The sequence below is a fragment of the Coregonus lavaretus genome (genome assembly GCF_964263955.1).
Source record: "Coregonus lavaretus genome assembly, chromosome: 15".
NCBI lineage: Eukaryota > Metazoa > Chordata > Actinopteri > Salmoniformes > Salmonidae > Coregonus > Coregonus lavaretus.
Window position 1 is genome coordinate 34,777,955 of NC_140002.1, and position 19,525 is coordinate 34,797,479.

At 39.4% G+C, this 19,525-nt stretch overlaps 1 protein-coding gene across 1 annotated transcript in view; it reads right to left on the minus strand.

Annotated features, from left to right (window-relative positions):
* Window positions 1-7,041: 7,041 nt before the first annotated feature.
* LOC311143121 (uncharacterized protein) overlaps window positions 7,042-19,525 on the minus strand; it is a gene marked incomplete at its 5' end in the record, with an annotated part of 82,326 nt that continues 69,842 nt past the window's right edge. The window contains 2 exons of the mRNA XM_084178919.1: window positions 7,042-11,982; window positions 16,716-16,870. Coding sequence (XP_084035045.1) covers window positions 11,938-11,982; window positions 16,716-16,870 — 200 coding nt within the window. The 3' untranslated portion in view covers window positions 7,042-11,937. The remainder of the gene's footprint in view (window positions 11,983-16,715; window positions 16,871-19,525) is intronic.

The following is a 19,525-nucleotide window of genomic DNA, read 5'->3' on the forward strand; positions in this document are numbered from 1 at the left end:
TCAGCATAATAACTGTTCGTCAGGAGTTTCATGAAATGGGTTTCCATAGCCAAGCAGCTGCACACAAGCCTAAGATTACCATGCACAATGCCAAGCGTCGGCTGGAGTGGTGTAAAGCTTGCCGACATTGGACTCTGGAGCAGTGGAAACGCGTTCTCTGGAGTGATGAATCATGCTTCACCATCTAGCAGTCCGATGGACAAATCTGTGTTTGGCGGATGCCATGCAAACGCTACCTGCCCCAATGCATTGTGCCATCTGTAAAGTTTGGTGGAGGAGGAATAATGGTCTGGGGCTGTTTTTCATGGTTCGGGCTAAGCCCCTTAGTTCCAGTGAAGTGAAATCTTAACACTACAGCATACAATGACATTTCTGACGATTCTGTGCTTCCAACTTTGTGGCAACAGTTTGGGGAAGGCCCTTTCCTGTTTCAGCATGACAATGCCCCCGTGCTCAAAGCAAGGTCCATATAGAAATGGTTTGTCAAGATCGGTGTGGAAGAACTTGACTGGCCTGCACAGAGCCCTGACCTCAACCCCATCGAACACCTTTGGGATGAATTGGAATGCCGACTGTGAGCCAGGCCTAATCGCTCAACATCAGTGCCCGACCTCACTAATGCTCTTGTAGCTGAATGGAAGCAAGTCCCCCACAGCAATGTTACAACATCTAGTGGAAAGCCTTCCCAGAAGAGTGGAGGCTGTTATAGCAGCAAAGGGGGGACCAACTCCATATTAATGCCCATGATTTTGGAATGAGGTGTTCGACAAGCAGGTGTCCACATACTTTTGGTCATGTAGTGTATGTGAAGTGTAGGCCTACCCTCTGCAGATTAAGGATGAGGTTGATTCATGTGTCAATTTAGGTGACACGTTCTTTTCTAAAGTAGGGGCGGTTGTGGTTCCTCCGCAGGCTGACCAAGAGGTTGTTTGCGTGTCAGGTGTTGATTTAACTGAGCTATGGGAGGGAGTAGATTCTTCCAGTCATGTTGTGAGGTTAGTGAGGATTCGCTGGAAGACCCGGTCTGGCATTTGCGGGGTGACACGGCTGTGTCTTGTGATGAGAATCAGGAGCTTGAAGAAGTGAGTTTGGTGGAAAAGCCAGATCGACCGGTTTTGTCACTTCCTGTTGTTGGGGAGCGGTCGACAGTTCCTGCAGCATGTAGGCCTAGTGTGTCTCCTGTCAAGGTGGAGGAAAGTGAGGAGGATATGGCTAGCGGTTCCCTTCCAGTGAGTGCTCAGGGCTGGAGAAAAGAGGCGTTTGGGAACATGGATCGTGTTCCTAGTGAGTTGGCTGAAGATGTGGTCGATGTTCACTTGTCCCTGGTGGTGGTTGCTCCAAGTCTCTCATCGTTGCCTACATATCAGATGGAGTTTGGTGCTTGTAACCATGAGCCGAGTGAATGGAGTTGGGCTCCCAGTTTAGAACCAAAGGGGTCAGAGGTTGCTGCTGGGTTCAATCTTTTCAGATACTCTTGGCAGGAGCAAATTGTCTGAGTGCCTAGTAATGAATTTGATGGTTTTGTTTTTGTTTGGCTTCTGGTTTCCTAGAATGGCTTTATCTCAGAGTTGAGGGTTTCGTTAGGCAGGTTTCATAGCTGCAGCTCTAGTGTTTATACGGTAGATATGGGACTCTTCACTTAAGGGAGTTTTATGGAAAATATAAATAAAAAAGTATGAAATGTTAGACATTTCTGGAAAATAGATCTTGGTGACTATGTGAGGTTTCTTGTTGGGGAGGTGTTATGATATGCGGGTAGTTTAGTGTTAGCAGTAGCACACAGTTAGGCAACACACCAGGAAACACTTCCACACTCCATCCCCAGGTGGCAGCACCAACCGGGTCAAGGGCTGTGCTATGCATGGAAGCCTGGATAAGTCAACAGGTGTGAGCAATCAGGATGATTGGCATTCTGTGACCAAAGGCATCGCGGCCTGCCAGTGTTTGGGTGTTGTTTTGTGTTAGTTTAGTTTAGCCGTGCCTCTTTGTAGTTTTATTTTTGTATATATTTATTTTGGGTCACCACTTTGAACGAATACTAATCTGCTTGGACTGGCCGACCATGGGAGATATAACTGAGCTGGCCCTGGACTTAAGGTAAGGTCAGTGGCGGCTCCTGAAAAAATTCTCAGGAGGGGCAATTTTTCTGATGATTTAGGTGACCTACACACGTGCACGAGTCCGTGCACGCGATTCCAGATATCTTTACCTCTGAATAAACTGCCTTTATTATACCATATCCACCCTGTCCAAAGTCTCTACTTGGTCTCAGTTCTCCAGTAAACTTGTGATTATCAACAGTACACAACGGTAACAAACAATTGGGGGAACTCACGGGGCAGATAGTAACCACTTAAAAGGAAGCGATTCCCAAACCTTCCATAACAAAGCCATCACCTACAGAGAGATGAACTTGGAGAAGAGTCCCCTAAGTAAGCTTGTCCTGGGCCTCTGTTCACAAACACAAACAGACCCCACACAGCCCCAGGACAACAACAACAACAACAACACAATTAGACCCAACCAAATCATGAGAAAACAAAAAGAGAATTACTTGACACATTGGAAAGAACAAACAAAAAAACAGAGCAAACTAGAATGCTATTTGGCCCTAAACAGAGAGTACACAGTGGCAGAATACCTGACCACTGTGACTGACCCAAACTTAATGAAAGCTTTGACTATGTACAGACTCAGTGACCATAGCCTTGCTATTGAGAAAGGCCGCCGTAGGCAGACCTGGCACTCAAGAGAAGACAGGCTATGTGCACACTGCCCACAAAATGAGGTGGAAACTGAGCTGCACTTCCTAACCTCCTGCCAAATGTATGACCATATTAGAGACACATATTTCCCTCAGATTACAGCGATCCACAAAGAATTCGAAAACAAACCCAATTTTGATAAACTCCCTTATCTACTGGGTGAAAAACCACAGTGTGCCATCACAGCTGCAAGATTTGTGACCTGTTGCCACAAGAAAAGGGCAACCAGTGAAGAACAAACACCATTGTAAATACAACCCATATTTATGTTTATTTATTTTCCCATTTGTACTTTAACTATTTGCACATTGTAACAACACTGTATATATACATAATATGACATTTGAAATGTCTTTATTCTTTTGAAACTTCTGAGTGTAATGTTTACTGTTAATATTTATTGTTTATTTCACTTTTGTTTACTATCTACTTCCCTTGCTTTGGCAATGTTAACACACGTTTCCCATGCCAATAAAGCCCTTAAATTGAATTGAATTGATAGTAAGGTCGCAATGACACAGAAAGCAGTTCAATGTCGGGGTACAGAGTCGCTCTCTTACCAGGATCGCGGTCCGCTCTGACCAGGGTGAAGGTGGCCGGCTCCACTTCTCTGTCCGGGACTCATCCAGCCAAGTCTCCCAGCTGTATTGGGATTCAGCTGCCAGCAGCATTTTCATTATTTAGTCCGTTCGTAGCGGGTATGTACACGATCAACAAGATCAGTCCAAAACCAACCACTGGAAATCCATGGTTGGCAGAATGTTTGTAAACTAAGTCTACAAATTAAAAACATAAAATAACGCCGCACTGCAGGTCGCAACAGAGACGCTTCTAGCCGCCATTGTCTTAGTTACGTTCAACGTTACGTCACGTATGACGAAAGCGCGTAAGTGCAAGCCCACAGACACCCATAGAGAATGTATTGAAAGCTTTGAAATGTGAAAAAAATAGATTTTACATGACAGGCTATGAGAGACTTCTGGGCGATTTTCAACTTGACTGAAATCGCCCCAAAAACGGGCGGGGCCATTTGAAGCACGACTTTAGCCTGATTTGACATTTAGTGGCTGGCAGATCAGACGTGAACACTGATAACTGCTGTTGCCGTGATATAATTGATTAGAAAAAAAATCCCTTCCTTTTCCCGTTTGGCAGTGCGTCGCCCATATCGCCCTATTGAACAAGCCGTCCCTGGGTAAGGTTGCTGTCTCTCGGGTACATGCACCTGGTCGCATACTTACTTCTCACATTTATGCACACATCAAATCAGATTACAGACCATGTAGCTAGGCCTAAGACCCCTAGACATAACGAGTGCAGCTAAATCAGTAGGCTAGTTATTGGTTTTGTAACAGGAACTACAACGGCTGGGTTCACGACTACTAAATGACCAACACAGCAAATTGATTCTGGTATTTCATATAAAGCAGAATTCTTCTCTGTTGTTCAAGATGTATTTACATTGAAATTGACTGAAATTGCTTTTCTCAATACAAACCCGCTTCCATAATAGGCCACCTGACAAATCACTTTTTCCTGCAGTGATTAGCTTGTTCTTCACTTCCCTGTTCCAACATTTCTATCCTTCACAGTCAAATTAATTGTCAGACTAATAGCAGCAGAGTACCTGTGTGTAGGTGAACTATAGCCGGTCATTACATAAATATAAACGGTTTAAATAAGGCTGGTCAGTGTTATGGACATTTCTCTATGGACTGGCCAGTGGAAGCTTACCATTGTCCAGCAAGGGCAATGTCCTTTCCAGAGTAGTTATGCAATGTAGGACCCACTACAAAGAGTCTTCATCAGTAAGAGAATGAGGAGGGAGGGAAAGAGGCAGTACTGACATCATCACATTCATAATAACCCTAATTTCTCTAATCCTCTGGAGCAATTTGAAACATGAAGATGAGACATGGTTTCAAATGGAAGGAGAACAAAAGGAAGCAGTTCTGCTGATGGCACATGTTTGCAAATCTCCATCTCCGGTAAAACAAAACGGATTGTTTTGACAATCATATTAAAAAGTTTACCTTCATTACAGTGTGTGTGGGATGGCTACTGAGTGACTTGTCTCCTCTGCGAGGCTGCAAAACAACTGTCAGTCACTGTAAGCATCCGGAAATGTACTGAATCTATTTTCTTTGCTCATTTTATTGTACTGTACTCAAAGCAGGCTTTCCATTTGACTGCATCTCTGGCTGAACTCGAAGTAGAACATGGTCCATAAACATATTGAGTCATAGTGAGACTAATAGAAGTGATGTTGCATTGCACAAAACTAACTAGGCACCAAACTACGACCTTATGAGCGAGGTGCCTTTGAAAACAATAAAGCTGCGATATGCAAGATCTGAAATATACGCTGAGTAAGCTCCACATCGTTGTGCTTTCACCAAATGGGCTGTTTTCACCTCGCATCAAGTAAGGCTTCTATTAAGAGCCCTGGCTTGATCTTCAGGAGAGATCTCTGTGTTAGGGGTGGTGGGGTGATATAATTACTGGCTAAGAAAATAATGTTTTCCCCATGGCCTGCGCAAAAAATGGAATTAAACACCTTTGAATATTTTAATAAGCAGGCAGTGAACCTGGGGGCACCTGTAATAAAATATGGTTAGTATGATTAATAAAACTGAATGCCATCACAGAGAGAGAAGCTACCTCAGACCCAGGCCTGCAGAGTTGGGTACATGGGTTAGGTGTCCAGTCCGTCTGACCTGGAGATCGCAACTAGAGGGACTTGATACTGTGGGTTTATGGTAATCAGAGTTCAAGAGACCACAGGTCAGCTTTAATAACATGGGAGAAAGAAGTTGATAGCCATTGATTGATATCCATGGACATAAGTATTGTTATGGCCCAAAAAATGTTTTTGCTGTAGTAAAATAGTAGCAGAATAGTGTGGATAAAATAGTTTTGTCTGATTTGGTACAAAGTGCCTTCAGAAAGTATTCATACCCCTTGACTTATTCCACATTTTGTTGTTACAGCCTCAATTCAAAATTGATTAAATTGATTTTTTTCTCACATATCTACACACTACCCCATAATCACAAAGTGAAAACATGTTTTTAGAAATTTTAGCAAATTTATGGAAAATTAAATACAGAAATAACTCATTTACATAAGTATTCACACCCTTGAGTCAATACTTTGCAGAATAACCTTTTGTAGTGATTACAGCTATGACACTTTCTGGGTAAATCTCTAAGAGCTTTCTAAACCTGGATTGTGCAACATTTGCCCATTTATTCTTTTCAAAATTCTTCAAGCGCTGTGAAATTGGTTGTTGATCATTGCGAGACAACCATTTTCAGGTCTTGCCATAGATTGTCAAGTAGATTGAAGTAGATCCTCTAGGATTTTGCCTGTGCATTCTGTTTTTTTAAATCCTGAAATACTCCCCAGTCCTTAACAATTACAAGCATACCCATAACATGATGCAGCCACCACTATGCGTGAAAATATGGAGAGTGGTACTCATTAATGTGTTGTATTGGATTTGCCCCAAACATAACACTTTGTATTCAGGACAAAAATGTAATTGCTTTGCCACATTTTTTGCAGTATTACTTTATTTATTGAAATCCCTTAGCGGTTTACTTCCTCTCCGGCAAGTTAAGAAGGACACCTGTATCTTTGTAGTGACTGGGTGTATTGATACACCATCCAAGTAATTAATAACTTCACCATGCTCAAAGGGATTTTCAATGTCTACTTTTTTTAAATGTATTATCTACCAATAGGTGTCTTCTTTGCGAGGCATTGGAAAAACTCCCTGGTCTTTGGTTGAATCTGTTTGAAATTCACTGCTCGACTGAGGGACCTTACAGATAATTGTTTGAGTGGGGTACAGAGATGAGAGTGCAACTTATTATGTGACTTGTTAAACAAATGTTTACTCCAGAACTTATTTAGGTTTGCCATAAGAAAGGGGTTGAATAGTTATTGACTCAAGAAATTTCAGCTTTTAATTTTTAATGAATTTTTCCACTTTGACATTATGGGGTATTGTGTGTAGGCCAGTGTAAAAAAACAACAATCTAAATTTAATACATTTTACATTCAGGCTGTAACACAACAAAATGTGGAACAAGTCGAGGGGTGTGACTACTTTCTGAAGGGACTGTACATGATTGTACCATTTGGTGCTCATAATACCTTAAATGCTGCATTTAATATGAGTGTTGAAATTATTTAAATATAGAGACCATCAAATTTAATAGGATGAATAATACAATCTTATTACAACAGTTAAGCAAAGAAACCAGGAATAAAACAGTTCATTGTATTTTATTTTATTTTCCAGACAGACACATCGATTTCTGGACCACAGTAGAGGATGGAAACCTTTCACAAATTTTTTTTTCATCATTATTATTATTTGAAAATACAAATATAAAATTATACTTTCCACATCTGAGATGTGAGAGACCCCCATCCATTTTAGTTTATTTTACAACAGGGCTTGAGCAAGCCATACAAGAAGACCTGAAAGATGCTTTCAGACGTCAGTCAGTTCTGTTAGTCTCTCGCCGTAAAAAGTCTGTTAACGTTAAAAAATGGGCAAGTGTTAGAAATGGGCAAGGCAAATCAGGAGCAGACAGCAAATCTGTGAGGAGAGCTCAGTGGATGGCTGCTCCTCCACTCTGGAAAACAGTGGATGTTACGTGGAAGGACAATAGCCTCAATATGCTGTGTAGTCATAGACTGCCCACTTTTCCTCATACATTACTACAGATTGGAATAGCAGCCGTGCACTCCGATCCACACACGTTAAGAGTATCCAAAAGAAACCAGAGGATGGCTCACTCATTGCTACAGTAATCTGTAATGTATCACCTATGCCAGACCACTGAACAAGGTCCAGTTAGAATTTTGTAGACAATGCAATGCCAAAACAGCACACTAGCTCACCATAACGTTGACTGTTTTGACAGCGAGTGATGAAAACAGTGTTGGCTACTATGTTATACAGACCTATGGGAGATAGGGTTTTGCTGTGTCTAGAATACAGAAGGCTCTCTATTGTCATCTAGTCAAACATGTTCACGTGAAGGATATACAGGGCAGACACGTGTACACATAACAGAACATGTATGTACTGTATGTACACAGACTAATGAACACGGGTGATTCATGGATGATGGGATGAAATGATTGGCCATTGCCTAGCACTTGCCTCAAAATTCAAGTTTAAATGGATACGGTAGTACACTCCAAATATCAACACCTTCCAGGCCATTTTTTTTCCTTTCAGATTTTTTCTTAAACCAACATGTAATTTTTTTCTCAATGGATTTGCTATTCTAGTAAGATGTGTAACATTCATTAGCTGTAAACTGCTGTCAATGAAAAATAAAATGACAGCAACAGAGCCATGCTACCTTAAAGTCCAAGCTACGGGATCAAATCAAAATCATATTTGAACACAGATCAAAGGGGAATGAGCTATTTAATTGGATAACCAGCCTTTACTTTAATCAAAGGAGGAGAACTATAGAACAAGAACCTCAAGGCATTGCAATTGTATCATGAGTACTGTATAGCTTATTTATTCAATCCAACTGCTACAGATCTGTATGTAGGGCCTGGACTGCTGATGTTCATCCTGCCAATTCCACACACATTTCATTTCTTTGTGAACATGTTATGGACAGTAAATATATGAATGAATCCAATATTTACTTTATTATCAACTCCTATGTTAGTCTTATTAAATTCACCTACAATATTTGACTTTCTCTGTCCTCCAATTAACTAAATCATTTACAAAAGGCTCCCAGGCCGAAATATCTATCTAGAAGTGCTGCTTATTATTATAAGTGAGAAAATGCATGAATATCTAAGCTTACATGCACTTCCCCACCTGTAAATGATATTTTTTTAACTTGACATTGTCCTCCCCCTTGCTATACACATTACAGTTTTACTAACCAACTGAACTACTGTATGAAGACATTCAACAACAGGTGAACTAAATGAAGATAATCTTCAGGGGTAACTCCAGTTTATGCCGTGTTGCCCACCTTCACAAGTTAAGAAACAGTCATTAGGATGATTAATTCTATGTAATCTTTGCTTCAAGTATGTAATGGCATCAAATGACCCCTCTAGAAGGTAGATTACCTAAAATGATTTGCAACCGTTGTGAAGTACTGAGCACATCTGTCTAGATCTGTGAGAGCAACATTAACAGACAACATATACAAGCCTGACTTTGATTAGAATAAAGCGCTGATATTCACAAAATTGATGTTTTTGGAGTGAAACAAAAGGCAGAGACGTTTAAAAAACAGAGTGGTATCCAAAAATAGCAGAGCCATATAGGCATCTGGGATATTTTCAAAGTGTACAAACATTAAAAGATATTACAGTTTATTATTATTAGTAGTGGTATTATAATTATTGTTATCATCATTAATATGTTAAAACGTTCTAAAAAATACGATTTCTTTCCGCACAATCTTTTTCTTAATTATAGCTTGTGTCCCTCTTAGAAAGTAATAAAAAAACAAGTTTTGCATATCTAGCATTAGCATTTAAGGTAGTATGGCACACCCCTTTTAAAACATTCAAGGGTGGGGAATATCCAAATAATGCCTTGTTTAAAATGTCATCTTACAGCAATTTGTTTCTCTATAGTTCTTCTGTGAGAGCTTTGGTTAGTTGAAACCATTTGAGATTGGTAAAACACAATAAAAAGGAAAAAAGACCTACATGAAACAAATGACATGGATCTTCTATTAAAATAACTGTCTGCAAATGTATGTCAAACCTTTGATAATAAGAGCAAGTTCTATCCTTACTGGTCATAAATCCACTAATAACTACAAGTATTATCACATAACATCTACAACTAATAATGTGTGACAGAGAAAGGAGGCAGAGGAAAAAGCCAGAGAAAGGGAGTACAACAAAGAAGAGCATAGACCACTACACTGGTATCAAAGACAGCACTCTGTTACAAGTTAATTGTTGATTTTCTTTTTCTTTTTTTCATACTATTGAAATGCATGGATGATCAACAAAATATTGTATGTGGTGACAGGGAATGGAAAGAGAGAAATCGATGGATGCACAGTACATTTTAATATAATATTACAATTATTAATAGTAACCACAAAAATATCAATAAAACCCCCTGATTCAAATTGAAATCAGTGAAGCATTTTTTTTTGGAACATTACACCGGTTCTCTTCTGTTTTCTCATTTAAATTATTACTTGATCATATGTCCACATCATTCAAAAGCATCCAGCATTTTCCTTCACCTGGTGGTTCTGAACAAAAGAGCTACTGAAATTAAACATCAGGTGAAATGAAATATCAAATACATTTGCAGCAGGAAAAGTACATCAGAATATACACCACTCATTCCATAATCATGTTTACAAATCTTACTGCACTTTAAAGCATGTCATTAAATGTCTCTCTATATTCAAGCAAAACCTGTCCCTACACATACTGCATAAGAAATGTGCGCACCAAGCTATGATTAGCAGGATGAATCATTTATTCAGTGTCTTCTGGCACGATCTCAATATTTTAGATTAAAGTTGATTTACACCATACAATGAAATCCAAAGACATGACCACAAAACATTGGTAGTAATTAATCAGTTAATTGCGATTTGCCAATCTGTTTATTCACCTCTGTGTATGCCTATTCTAGAGGAGCAACATCCAACAATCCTTCATAATTCACCCCAAAGACACAACCATTTTAAATAGCCAACATATACATGTGCAAATAGGAAATGGCCTGTTCTTTCTTTACTGCTCACAGTGCAATGATTTATTATTTTTTCCATTCAATGTTTTAATCTATTTGCCACTAAAATAAATTAAACCTGTCAACGATTCCAAGGTATAACTCACAGGACTGAGGTATGGTATCAAAATGTTTGCCTTCCTAATTCATTGAAAAGACAACTGATGTAGAGAACAAGCATTATACTGGCTCTACAACAAAGAGTCCAGATACTGCGTCCCAAACTTAAGAGGAACAAGCAGGAGGAAACAAACAACAACAAACCACAAACAAGTTGAGTTTTTCTCTCAGGAGTATAAAAGTGTCAGGATGCGCAGAGCACTGTAAAATGCTTAGGCTCGAGTTCTACTCTTCAACACTAAATACAGTGTGCTTTGGATTAAATTCACTCTTTTTGAAATAATATTGATATTTTAAATAACAGTTGGTTAGACAAAAGATACCAATACTGTGCACTGAACTCACCTTTTGTAAATTTGCTGGTATGACACTTGTAAAGTTATTCAGCTTGAGTATTTACAGAGCAAGCCAATCAGTGTTCAAATATATTCTGTCCGACACTAGGGTAGTCACTGTCTCCGAGCAGTAAAGGATAATTGTATTTGTTTAGAGCTTTTTTTCTATTCACACGCTATTACATTTATTTGACACACCATCACAAAAATATGCTATCCTCTCATCAAGTTGGTTATGCAATGACTGGAATAATATTTACAGTTACATTTATTTTTCTTAAATCTTGAATTCACAATGTATTTATATGAAATTGTTTATAGTATACATGTTTTTTTCTAAACAACAAAAACAACACTTATAAAAAAGGACCATAAAAATATTGGAGTCCTCTTTGTATTGCCCAAAAATAGGTAATTATGGTTAACAATGAGACATTAAAAACAGCTACTAAGATTTATTAGTTAGTTACGCTCGAATATTTAATTTGAAATGAAATTGATGTTTTTTTCCACTTTGGATTTATTTTGTGTGTAAAAACACACCTGAAGCTCTGATCTTTTTTGTTTAAATTATTGGTACCAAAGGTGTAGGCATGACTTGCGAACATTCTCAACTATGACCCCCGAAGAGAGAAGCAAAATCAATTTACATGAGTACACTAGAAGACAAAATCAAAAAATGACAAATAATTAAGACGAAACTAAAATGCCTCTCTCTAAAGCTAATCAAACAACTAATAAAAGGAAAAAAAGTTAATGAAATCAACATGAAACATCAGACCAAACCAGGTTGTCAGGTTACGGGTTTGGATTATGGTACAGCAGTTAATTTTTTTCTGAGATGATTTTAACTCCTTTTTTTTGTGGTTCCACCTCCTCTCATTTCTGCTGGGTGATGCTGTAGTGCTTGAAGTTAGATGACATCACCTATACACAGAGCTAATTAGAAGCTTCGGCCTGTCTTCCCTGGACCACCAGATAGACTCTGCTGAGGAACACAGGTACAGTGGAACAATTAGAAGCATGTACATTTCAATAGAACAAAACATGACCACCTAAGCTTCACCATAACCTAGCATACTAACAAAACAAGAATCTTAAACATAACATTGTTTGCTACTATACTATGTGTGTGAGGCAATGAGGCACATCATCATAGGCGTAATAGCAATGAAAAACAGACATACACACAACCACAGGAGACTACAAATGCATTCTACTATAGTGGAGTCACCACAAGCACAGCTATGAGGAGGAACTAATTCTCCCAGAATTCCAGTTTACACAAACTGCATCTATTACTGTTGCTTTCTCTTGCCTCATACACTTTGAACACCATCAGAGTTAACAAAGGCTAATTTAGTGTGTTTACATTCTATTCATTTAGCAGACACTCTTATCCAGAGCAACTAGGGTTAAGTGCCTTGCTCAAGGACACATTGACAGATGTTTCACCTAGTCAGCTCGGGGATTCAAACCAGCGTCTTTTCGGTTACTGGCCCAATGCGCTTAACCGCTAGGCTACCTGCTGCCCTGCTGTGTTCAATTATATTAATAACTGGAACATTGGCTATTATCTTCAGATGAGTCCCTGACCAACAGCGTCAACCATAGACAATAGGCATTACACAGACTTTGACATGTCATGGGCTTTATTTGACACATTGACTTGACTTTAAGTGAATGGAGAATAAACCCAATCTTCTGCCATGAATGCAAACCAGAGAAAGCAACAGTACAGAGTCAATTTAACCAAGAATATCATTATTGTTATTCTATTGATGTAGGCCTATAGGATTAGTGAAAAATATACAGTAAATCAGGGAGGACAAGTTCCACAACAAAAGGTTCATCATTTTGTTTTGTAAAAGCATGCAATTTTATTAATTTGCCATTTGCGCACACATTTAGCTTATTAGACTTAATAAAAAAGCTTGTGTTTCTGTATCTGTACAAGTCTGTAGGATGGTGATGTGAAATATAGGTTTCCTGTATGCATTTTTACAGAAGAAAGGAAAGGTGGAATTGGAGTTGACGTAACAAAGTAATGAGGTAAATCTAAAGAAACAGATGGGTAAAGACTGCTGAACAATATAAATGGAATATAATACCTCCAATGAGATGGCAACCAACCACCTGTTCAATGGTATCCATTTGTAAAAGCTGTCGCAATCAACGGGCCCTAAAAGTGTACAGTTAGTACCTTTGTCAGTATGCATTTCAAGGAAAAAAAAGAGTGAGTACATTGTATCCATTTTGTTCCGCTAGCATGAATGGGTATTCTCTGTTCCTGTTCATCATTTTGATCACTAGAGCAATAGATAATCTAATAAATCACATCTGTTTTTTATTCTCTTAGGGGGAAGAAACTGTACCTTGAGCATTTTACAGATTTCAGTGTGCTCTTTCTTACTCAGTGAGGGTGTTTATACTGTTATTAATTGATCTTTAAAACTACAGGAGGTCAATTACACATGGTGATGGAATGTTCACATCTTCTAAATTATTCAGTTAATTCTAATGATCAGATGGAACAGAGCTGGAATTAAGTAAAAAGGTACAGAGATGATTGAATGATAATATATTAAATTAATCATTAGGACAATAGAGACAAAACAGAAGGAAAGCTTGAGAAGAGTGCGAATAGAGGCAAATTCAAGCACAATGTGTTTTGAAGAGAAGATTTAAACAATCCCTCAACACATAGTTGCCATCATGGCCAACTACTGCATACCTAAGGACCTGTGAGGGACATAAGATTTCACTTTTTACATACATATACTCATTCATGCCAACATAAACAATATTAATTAATTCATGCATAATCTCTTATGCTGATCAACCTGTTCTGCACACTCTGCCCATGGTGATCTACTGTATGTTATTCTGCATAATGCCAATCACCCACATTGTCTGTACCCTATAAGTGAACTGGGACACTGACACAGAATTCTTAGAGGGCAGAAAGAACAGAACGCCAATTAGTATTTTCTTTTAAACTGAGCCGGTTATCTAGCTTCTCATCTGTCTATTGTGTCTGTAACAAACTAAGGACGTATCGATTTATAGATACGCTTTAATGAAACATGCTAAAAATATCTAAAATGTTCAATAGCCATTCATTTTTTTTTGTCATCTTGTTCAATTCAAATCGAAGGGACAAAGGAGGCAAAGAGCCCAGTCCATTATTGTTTATGTAAGGGATAATCAACGAGGGGCTATGTGTTCTATGGAAAATAATGAACGACGTAGGTGTGTTCCACGACGCACTAGCATAGAGCCCCGAGTTGATTTTCCACTAGAAATGTGTTCAATTTCCACTAAAGTAGCTAGCAATTTTACTAGATATCTAAAGTAGTTGCTGTGGTAACCAAACAAACATACTTGCTGGTTTAGCTAACCAAACCATCAGTCCTAGCTTGCTATTATGAATTCAAAAATACCAATAATGTTTTCAATTCAACTTTTGCTTTAAAAAGCAGCTCAAACAAAACATGTACGAATGAACTATAGCCATTCAATTCTACCGTGCAAATATACTGTGCGTTTAGGGAAATAATGCACGCTCTAGAATGTCATTCAAGCCAATAATAAACGAGTATTCAACAATGCCAAGGTATAAGACAGTAATAACTGTTCTGGCATTGACATCATCGTCTGACTTCTCTCTAGTCAGTGCTATAACACCAAACTGGGAGATCTTGTGGCAAGTCAAAGTGACTGAAGTCATCCATTAGGTTGTAACATGTCAAGTTCCACCATGTGATAACTTTGGCTGCATGTAACACAGAAAATAATTAAAAGGTGCACTTTAGTTCTGAGTCATTTCCCTTCTTAATGTTGTGGATAGAGACATAATCTGCCTGTGCACTGGAGGTGAGAAGGCTGCCACGGCGCTTCACTGGTTCATTGGACTTTGTTAGATTCATTGAGTCATTTTTAAAGTGGATTAGAATGAATGGAATTTAGTACAACTGAAGTAGAAATGTAAAAACACATTTTGACAGCCCTTGTGGGAAACCTACAACCAAACCTTGATTTTATTTTGTAAAGAAGTATAGCTGCATCAAATGTATATCTCTCTTCACATAATATTGTTATTGAAAAATGTACAAATGGGTGGCCTTATTCTGACTAGTGTTCAGACGGAAAATATGTAAATCTCCCCAACAACAGCTTGATCCCATGTGAAATAGGGATCCAAATGAATTCAGAAGCCTGTCCATCTGTATCTGGGTCAGCTAGACTATGGATACAAAGGTTAAAACAAAAGAAGAGAAAACAATGGGTGCAAGCAGGCTATTTTAAAAGCCAAGGAGATCACATGGTCTCCTGCCCATGTCTACTGCTGTAATCCAATCTAACAGTGTTTTTATAGAATTTTCTGCAATTAATCTTGTTCAATGTAAACATTACACAGGTGCACCTTGTGCTGGGGACAAAAGGCCACTCTAAAATGTGCAGTTTTGTCACACGACACAATGCCACAGATATCTCAAGTTTTGAGGGAGCGTGCAATTGGCATGCTGACTGCAGGAATGTCCAACAGAGTTGTTGCCAGAGAATTGAATGTTCATTTCTCTACCATTATGTCATTTGAGAGAATTTGGCAGTACGTCCAACCGGCCTCAACCGCAGACCACGTGTAACCATGCCAGCCCAGGACCTCCACATCCGGCTTCTTCATCTGAGGAGTATTTCTGTCTGTAATAAAGCCCTTTTGTGGGGAAAAACTCATTCTGATTGGCTGGGCCTGGCTCCCCAGTGGGTGGGCTTATGCCCTCCCATGGCTGTGCCCCTACCCAGTCATGTGAAATCGATAAATTAGGGCCTAAAGAATTTAAATTGACTGATTTCCTTCTATGAACTGTAACTCAGTAAAATCTTTGAAATTGTTGCTTGTTGCGTTTGATAATTTTGTTCAGTATACTTCTGACATTTCCACTCTCCGTATGACACGTGTAAACTAGGAGACACTAACAAGCTAGTGACATTTTGAACAAGTTCAGTGTTTAAAGAGGCAGGTGACTGGCAGAGAGGGATATGAACACGGGAGAATGCAGAAACTTTGCCGGTGCAAAGAGACCGGCCAGTAATAAGATTTAACATTGAGCAAACTAAATGGTTTGATAGTGAGTGAACTTCAGTCCTTCAGCAAATTCTAAAACAAGCATGTTCTTTCTTCCTAAATTGAGACCAACAAAGATTAAACCAATCAGACATGGTACCCCTGACAACCAATAAGGCAAGCTGCAAAAAGCCAATTAAATAAATGTTTCTGCAACGTGGTGCTTTTGTTGGGATATCATGTGTGTTTCACTTGCTTGATAAAATGACATTAAACTTGGGCAATTTGCTCACTCCCTCTCATTACATTCTCTTCGTCAATTGTTTTATGCATTGTTTTATTTACATAAAAGTATATTGTTGACAGGATATCACACCAGCCCTGTGATCCTCACCATCTGATTGGTTCAGTCAAGTCTCATTAGATATTTTTATAAGTTTGATTTTGCACAACAAGTGATGCACCTGGAGTGTAGTTAGTGGTGAAAACAGTCCCAGGTAGAGAGGGAGTTGCGCAGTGAAACTATCATGGGCAGTGTTCATTGCCTGCTGCTTTCTTGTAACACTAACACATATATGTATAAGGACAGCAGTCTAATGGGCTAGACAGACCGAAAGGATGGTCAGTGAACAGAGAAGGTGTACTGTACTCACTGCGATGCTGTGGCCAAAGCCAGAGCCAGGCTGGGGGCTAGCAGCACTGATGTAGTTGCCCACATTGGAGTCCTGGCCTCCAGGGCCGTACAGGTCGGCTACAGGCCCAGGGCTGTTGGCACCAGGGAAGCCTCCAGGCCGAGGTGGGTTTCCCCCTGCACAGAGAGCACAGCAGGGGCGCAACAGTTCAGTTACACCATGGTGCACCATAGAGCACAGATGAGAACTTACATGCAGCTAGTTCATTCTTCCACAATATATACATTCATATCTAAGAATACATTACTGGATTCATACGTTTGGCAAGAGGTATATTAATCAATACTATAATTAAACAGAGCACACACATTAGTGAGTAATTGGAAATGCCATTTGAGGCCTGTTTGCATGTAAATCGCATTAATTTTGTTGGGGATTGACAAAATAAATGTTGCATTCTTGAGGAGGCAAGAGCAATGTAAAAGATGAATCCAGTGTGATATTCTTGAGATATCTACATGCTAGGTATACTATAAAGTGATAACACTCAACCATGCACACTAGAAACCATAAGCAGACCACCAGAGATACTTGGACCATGCTAGTAAGGTTGCAGCTTAAAAGATTTTGTTATGTATGTTGTGGACAAGTGTTTGTTAATTTATTATAATTGTCAAGAGGTACCCTATAGTTAAGGGGGCAGCTTAGTTGCTTTGGATTCTATACTCATGTAGGTATGAAACCAGTTGATTTGCCTACACATCTAACCTGATTGGACAAAACATTCCAATGTATATAGACACTTTTTATTTAATTGAATCTTGACTATCTACAGTATACATCTATTCCATGGTCATTTGGCCTGGCCATTTCCTGATTTCAGGATTTCAGTAAACTGCAGAAAGAGTTCTGATTATGTTTGTTAAAAATCCTACTCCAGCAAGAAAGCAATGTCCAAGTGTTCTACAGACAGAGGAGGCATAAACCTTGGGAAATATAAAAACATAAAAGCTTGCCCTGAGTTTATCCACAGGTACACAATGTGGAGATGTAAAAGAACCGCTCTGTGTGACCTCCGACCTATGCCCTGTGGCTAGGAGCGAGTCAGACTAATAAAAAGGCCTTTTGAAAACCAAGACGCCCAGCGATGGCCAATAACACTGGCTATATAAAACTAAGCCAGAGGGAGAGAATGCATAGTGATGTCTTAAAACCGTATAACAGCTACACCACTTCAATATCCTCCGCTGTCAGATTCACATAACCCTCCATCTCACCCCTACTGAGAAACACGCCATGAAAATAAATGCAGAAATTAAATTAAAAAGAAAGAGGGAGGGAGGGAAATAACCCTCTACAGAGCTCTGAGGCTCTTGACTGTGGCATATCTCCTTCACTAGGAGCTGTGGTGCTTGTATAAAAATGGACAGTTGCTCTTTTACAGTAGGCTATGTCTGAAGTTTCTATTATAAATATATACACAATGCTAGATTTGAGCTCATGAGGCTAATGAGATCTGTACTGTACAGTGATGCCTTGCATAGCACTTCAAAAACAAGCTTTAGATGCTACTGAACATGCAAAACATGCACACACCCTTATCAGATGCAATAGTCCTTCAGAAGTTGTGACATCACTTTCCAAACTTTGTTGTGTTAATTCATCTATACTAACTCTGAGAAGCACAAAACCCCTCCTACAGAGGGTTTCTTCCTAAATGTAAAATGAGAACCTGTCCCAGAGCATAGAGATCTAATGAGGGTGACACTGCTGCTTAACTGCAGGCCCTTTCCCATGGCTGGCCTCACTTCTCTTATCTGTACAGAACAGCCCCTAATAGGCTTGCTTATTAAGCAATTACTGCTATTTTCAGTTTAAACGGTAATCCACATTTCTTATAATCGGTGGATTCTATTGAACTGTGCACAGCATCCCCTCTTCATATGAAACAGGATTCATGCTTTTCATTAAACCCCGGGGCTACACAGGTTCAGCCATTAAGTTTAACAGCAAAACATGAGTTACACTTATTGGGGCTGACTGGTGGCTTAGCGGGCCAGCCTTTGATTACACAGCATCTTTTAAGACACAGGTGACTCATCTGTCACGCACCAACTCCACTCGCTGAGTTCTTATTCATGTCACTTTGTACTTCGTTTCTGCTGTGACAAAATGTTTGTTTGGACAGGGGAGCAAGGTGCTGACGCAAATTTATTTCTATGCCTTCCCTGATTTTCTTATTTTCAGCAACAATAAAAAAAGGAAAGGCAGTAAAGGAAGGGTCAACAAAAGGTCAAACCAGGTGAAGCTCGAATGTGTCTGTGTGAGACTGGGGTGGGTAGATATGAACTATTATGCTCAAGTATCTGAGCAATGACAACGTGTTTATCCACTAGTTTTCTATTGCTGTTTTAAGTCCTGGAGAACACAAAATTGGGTTTTGCTGTAATCGGGTCTTTAATAACTGAAGCAGTTTGTATACTGTATCTTATTAAGATCACTTTATTGGTCAATTGCACACAAGGTTCAACCAAAATTTGACTTCCGCTTTTAACTCAACCCCTCCGAAAGATGCACATACTGTACATACACATACACGTTTTGGAGAGGTGTGGGGGGCCGCAACACTGGGCGCGCAGGGCACAACAACAGGCAATGGCATCTACGATTTAATACCAGCAACCCTCCAGTTGCCAGCTCACTTCCCGACAGATCTTTCCCGTCAAACCCGAATTGGCAACCCTTCAGTTACTGGCTCGCCTCTCTAACCGTTAGGCTACCTGCCGCCCTGTTGAGGCAGTTTAGGTGGTTTACAATGAACATTTGGAGGA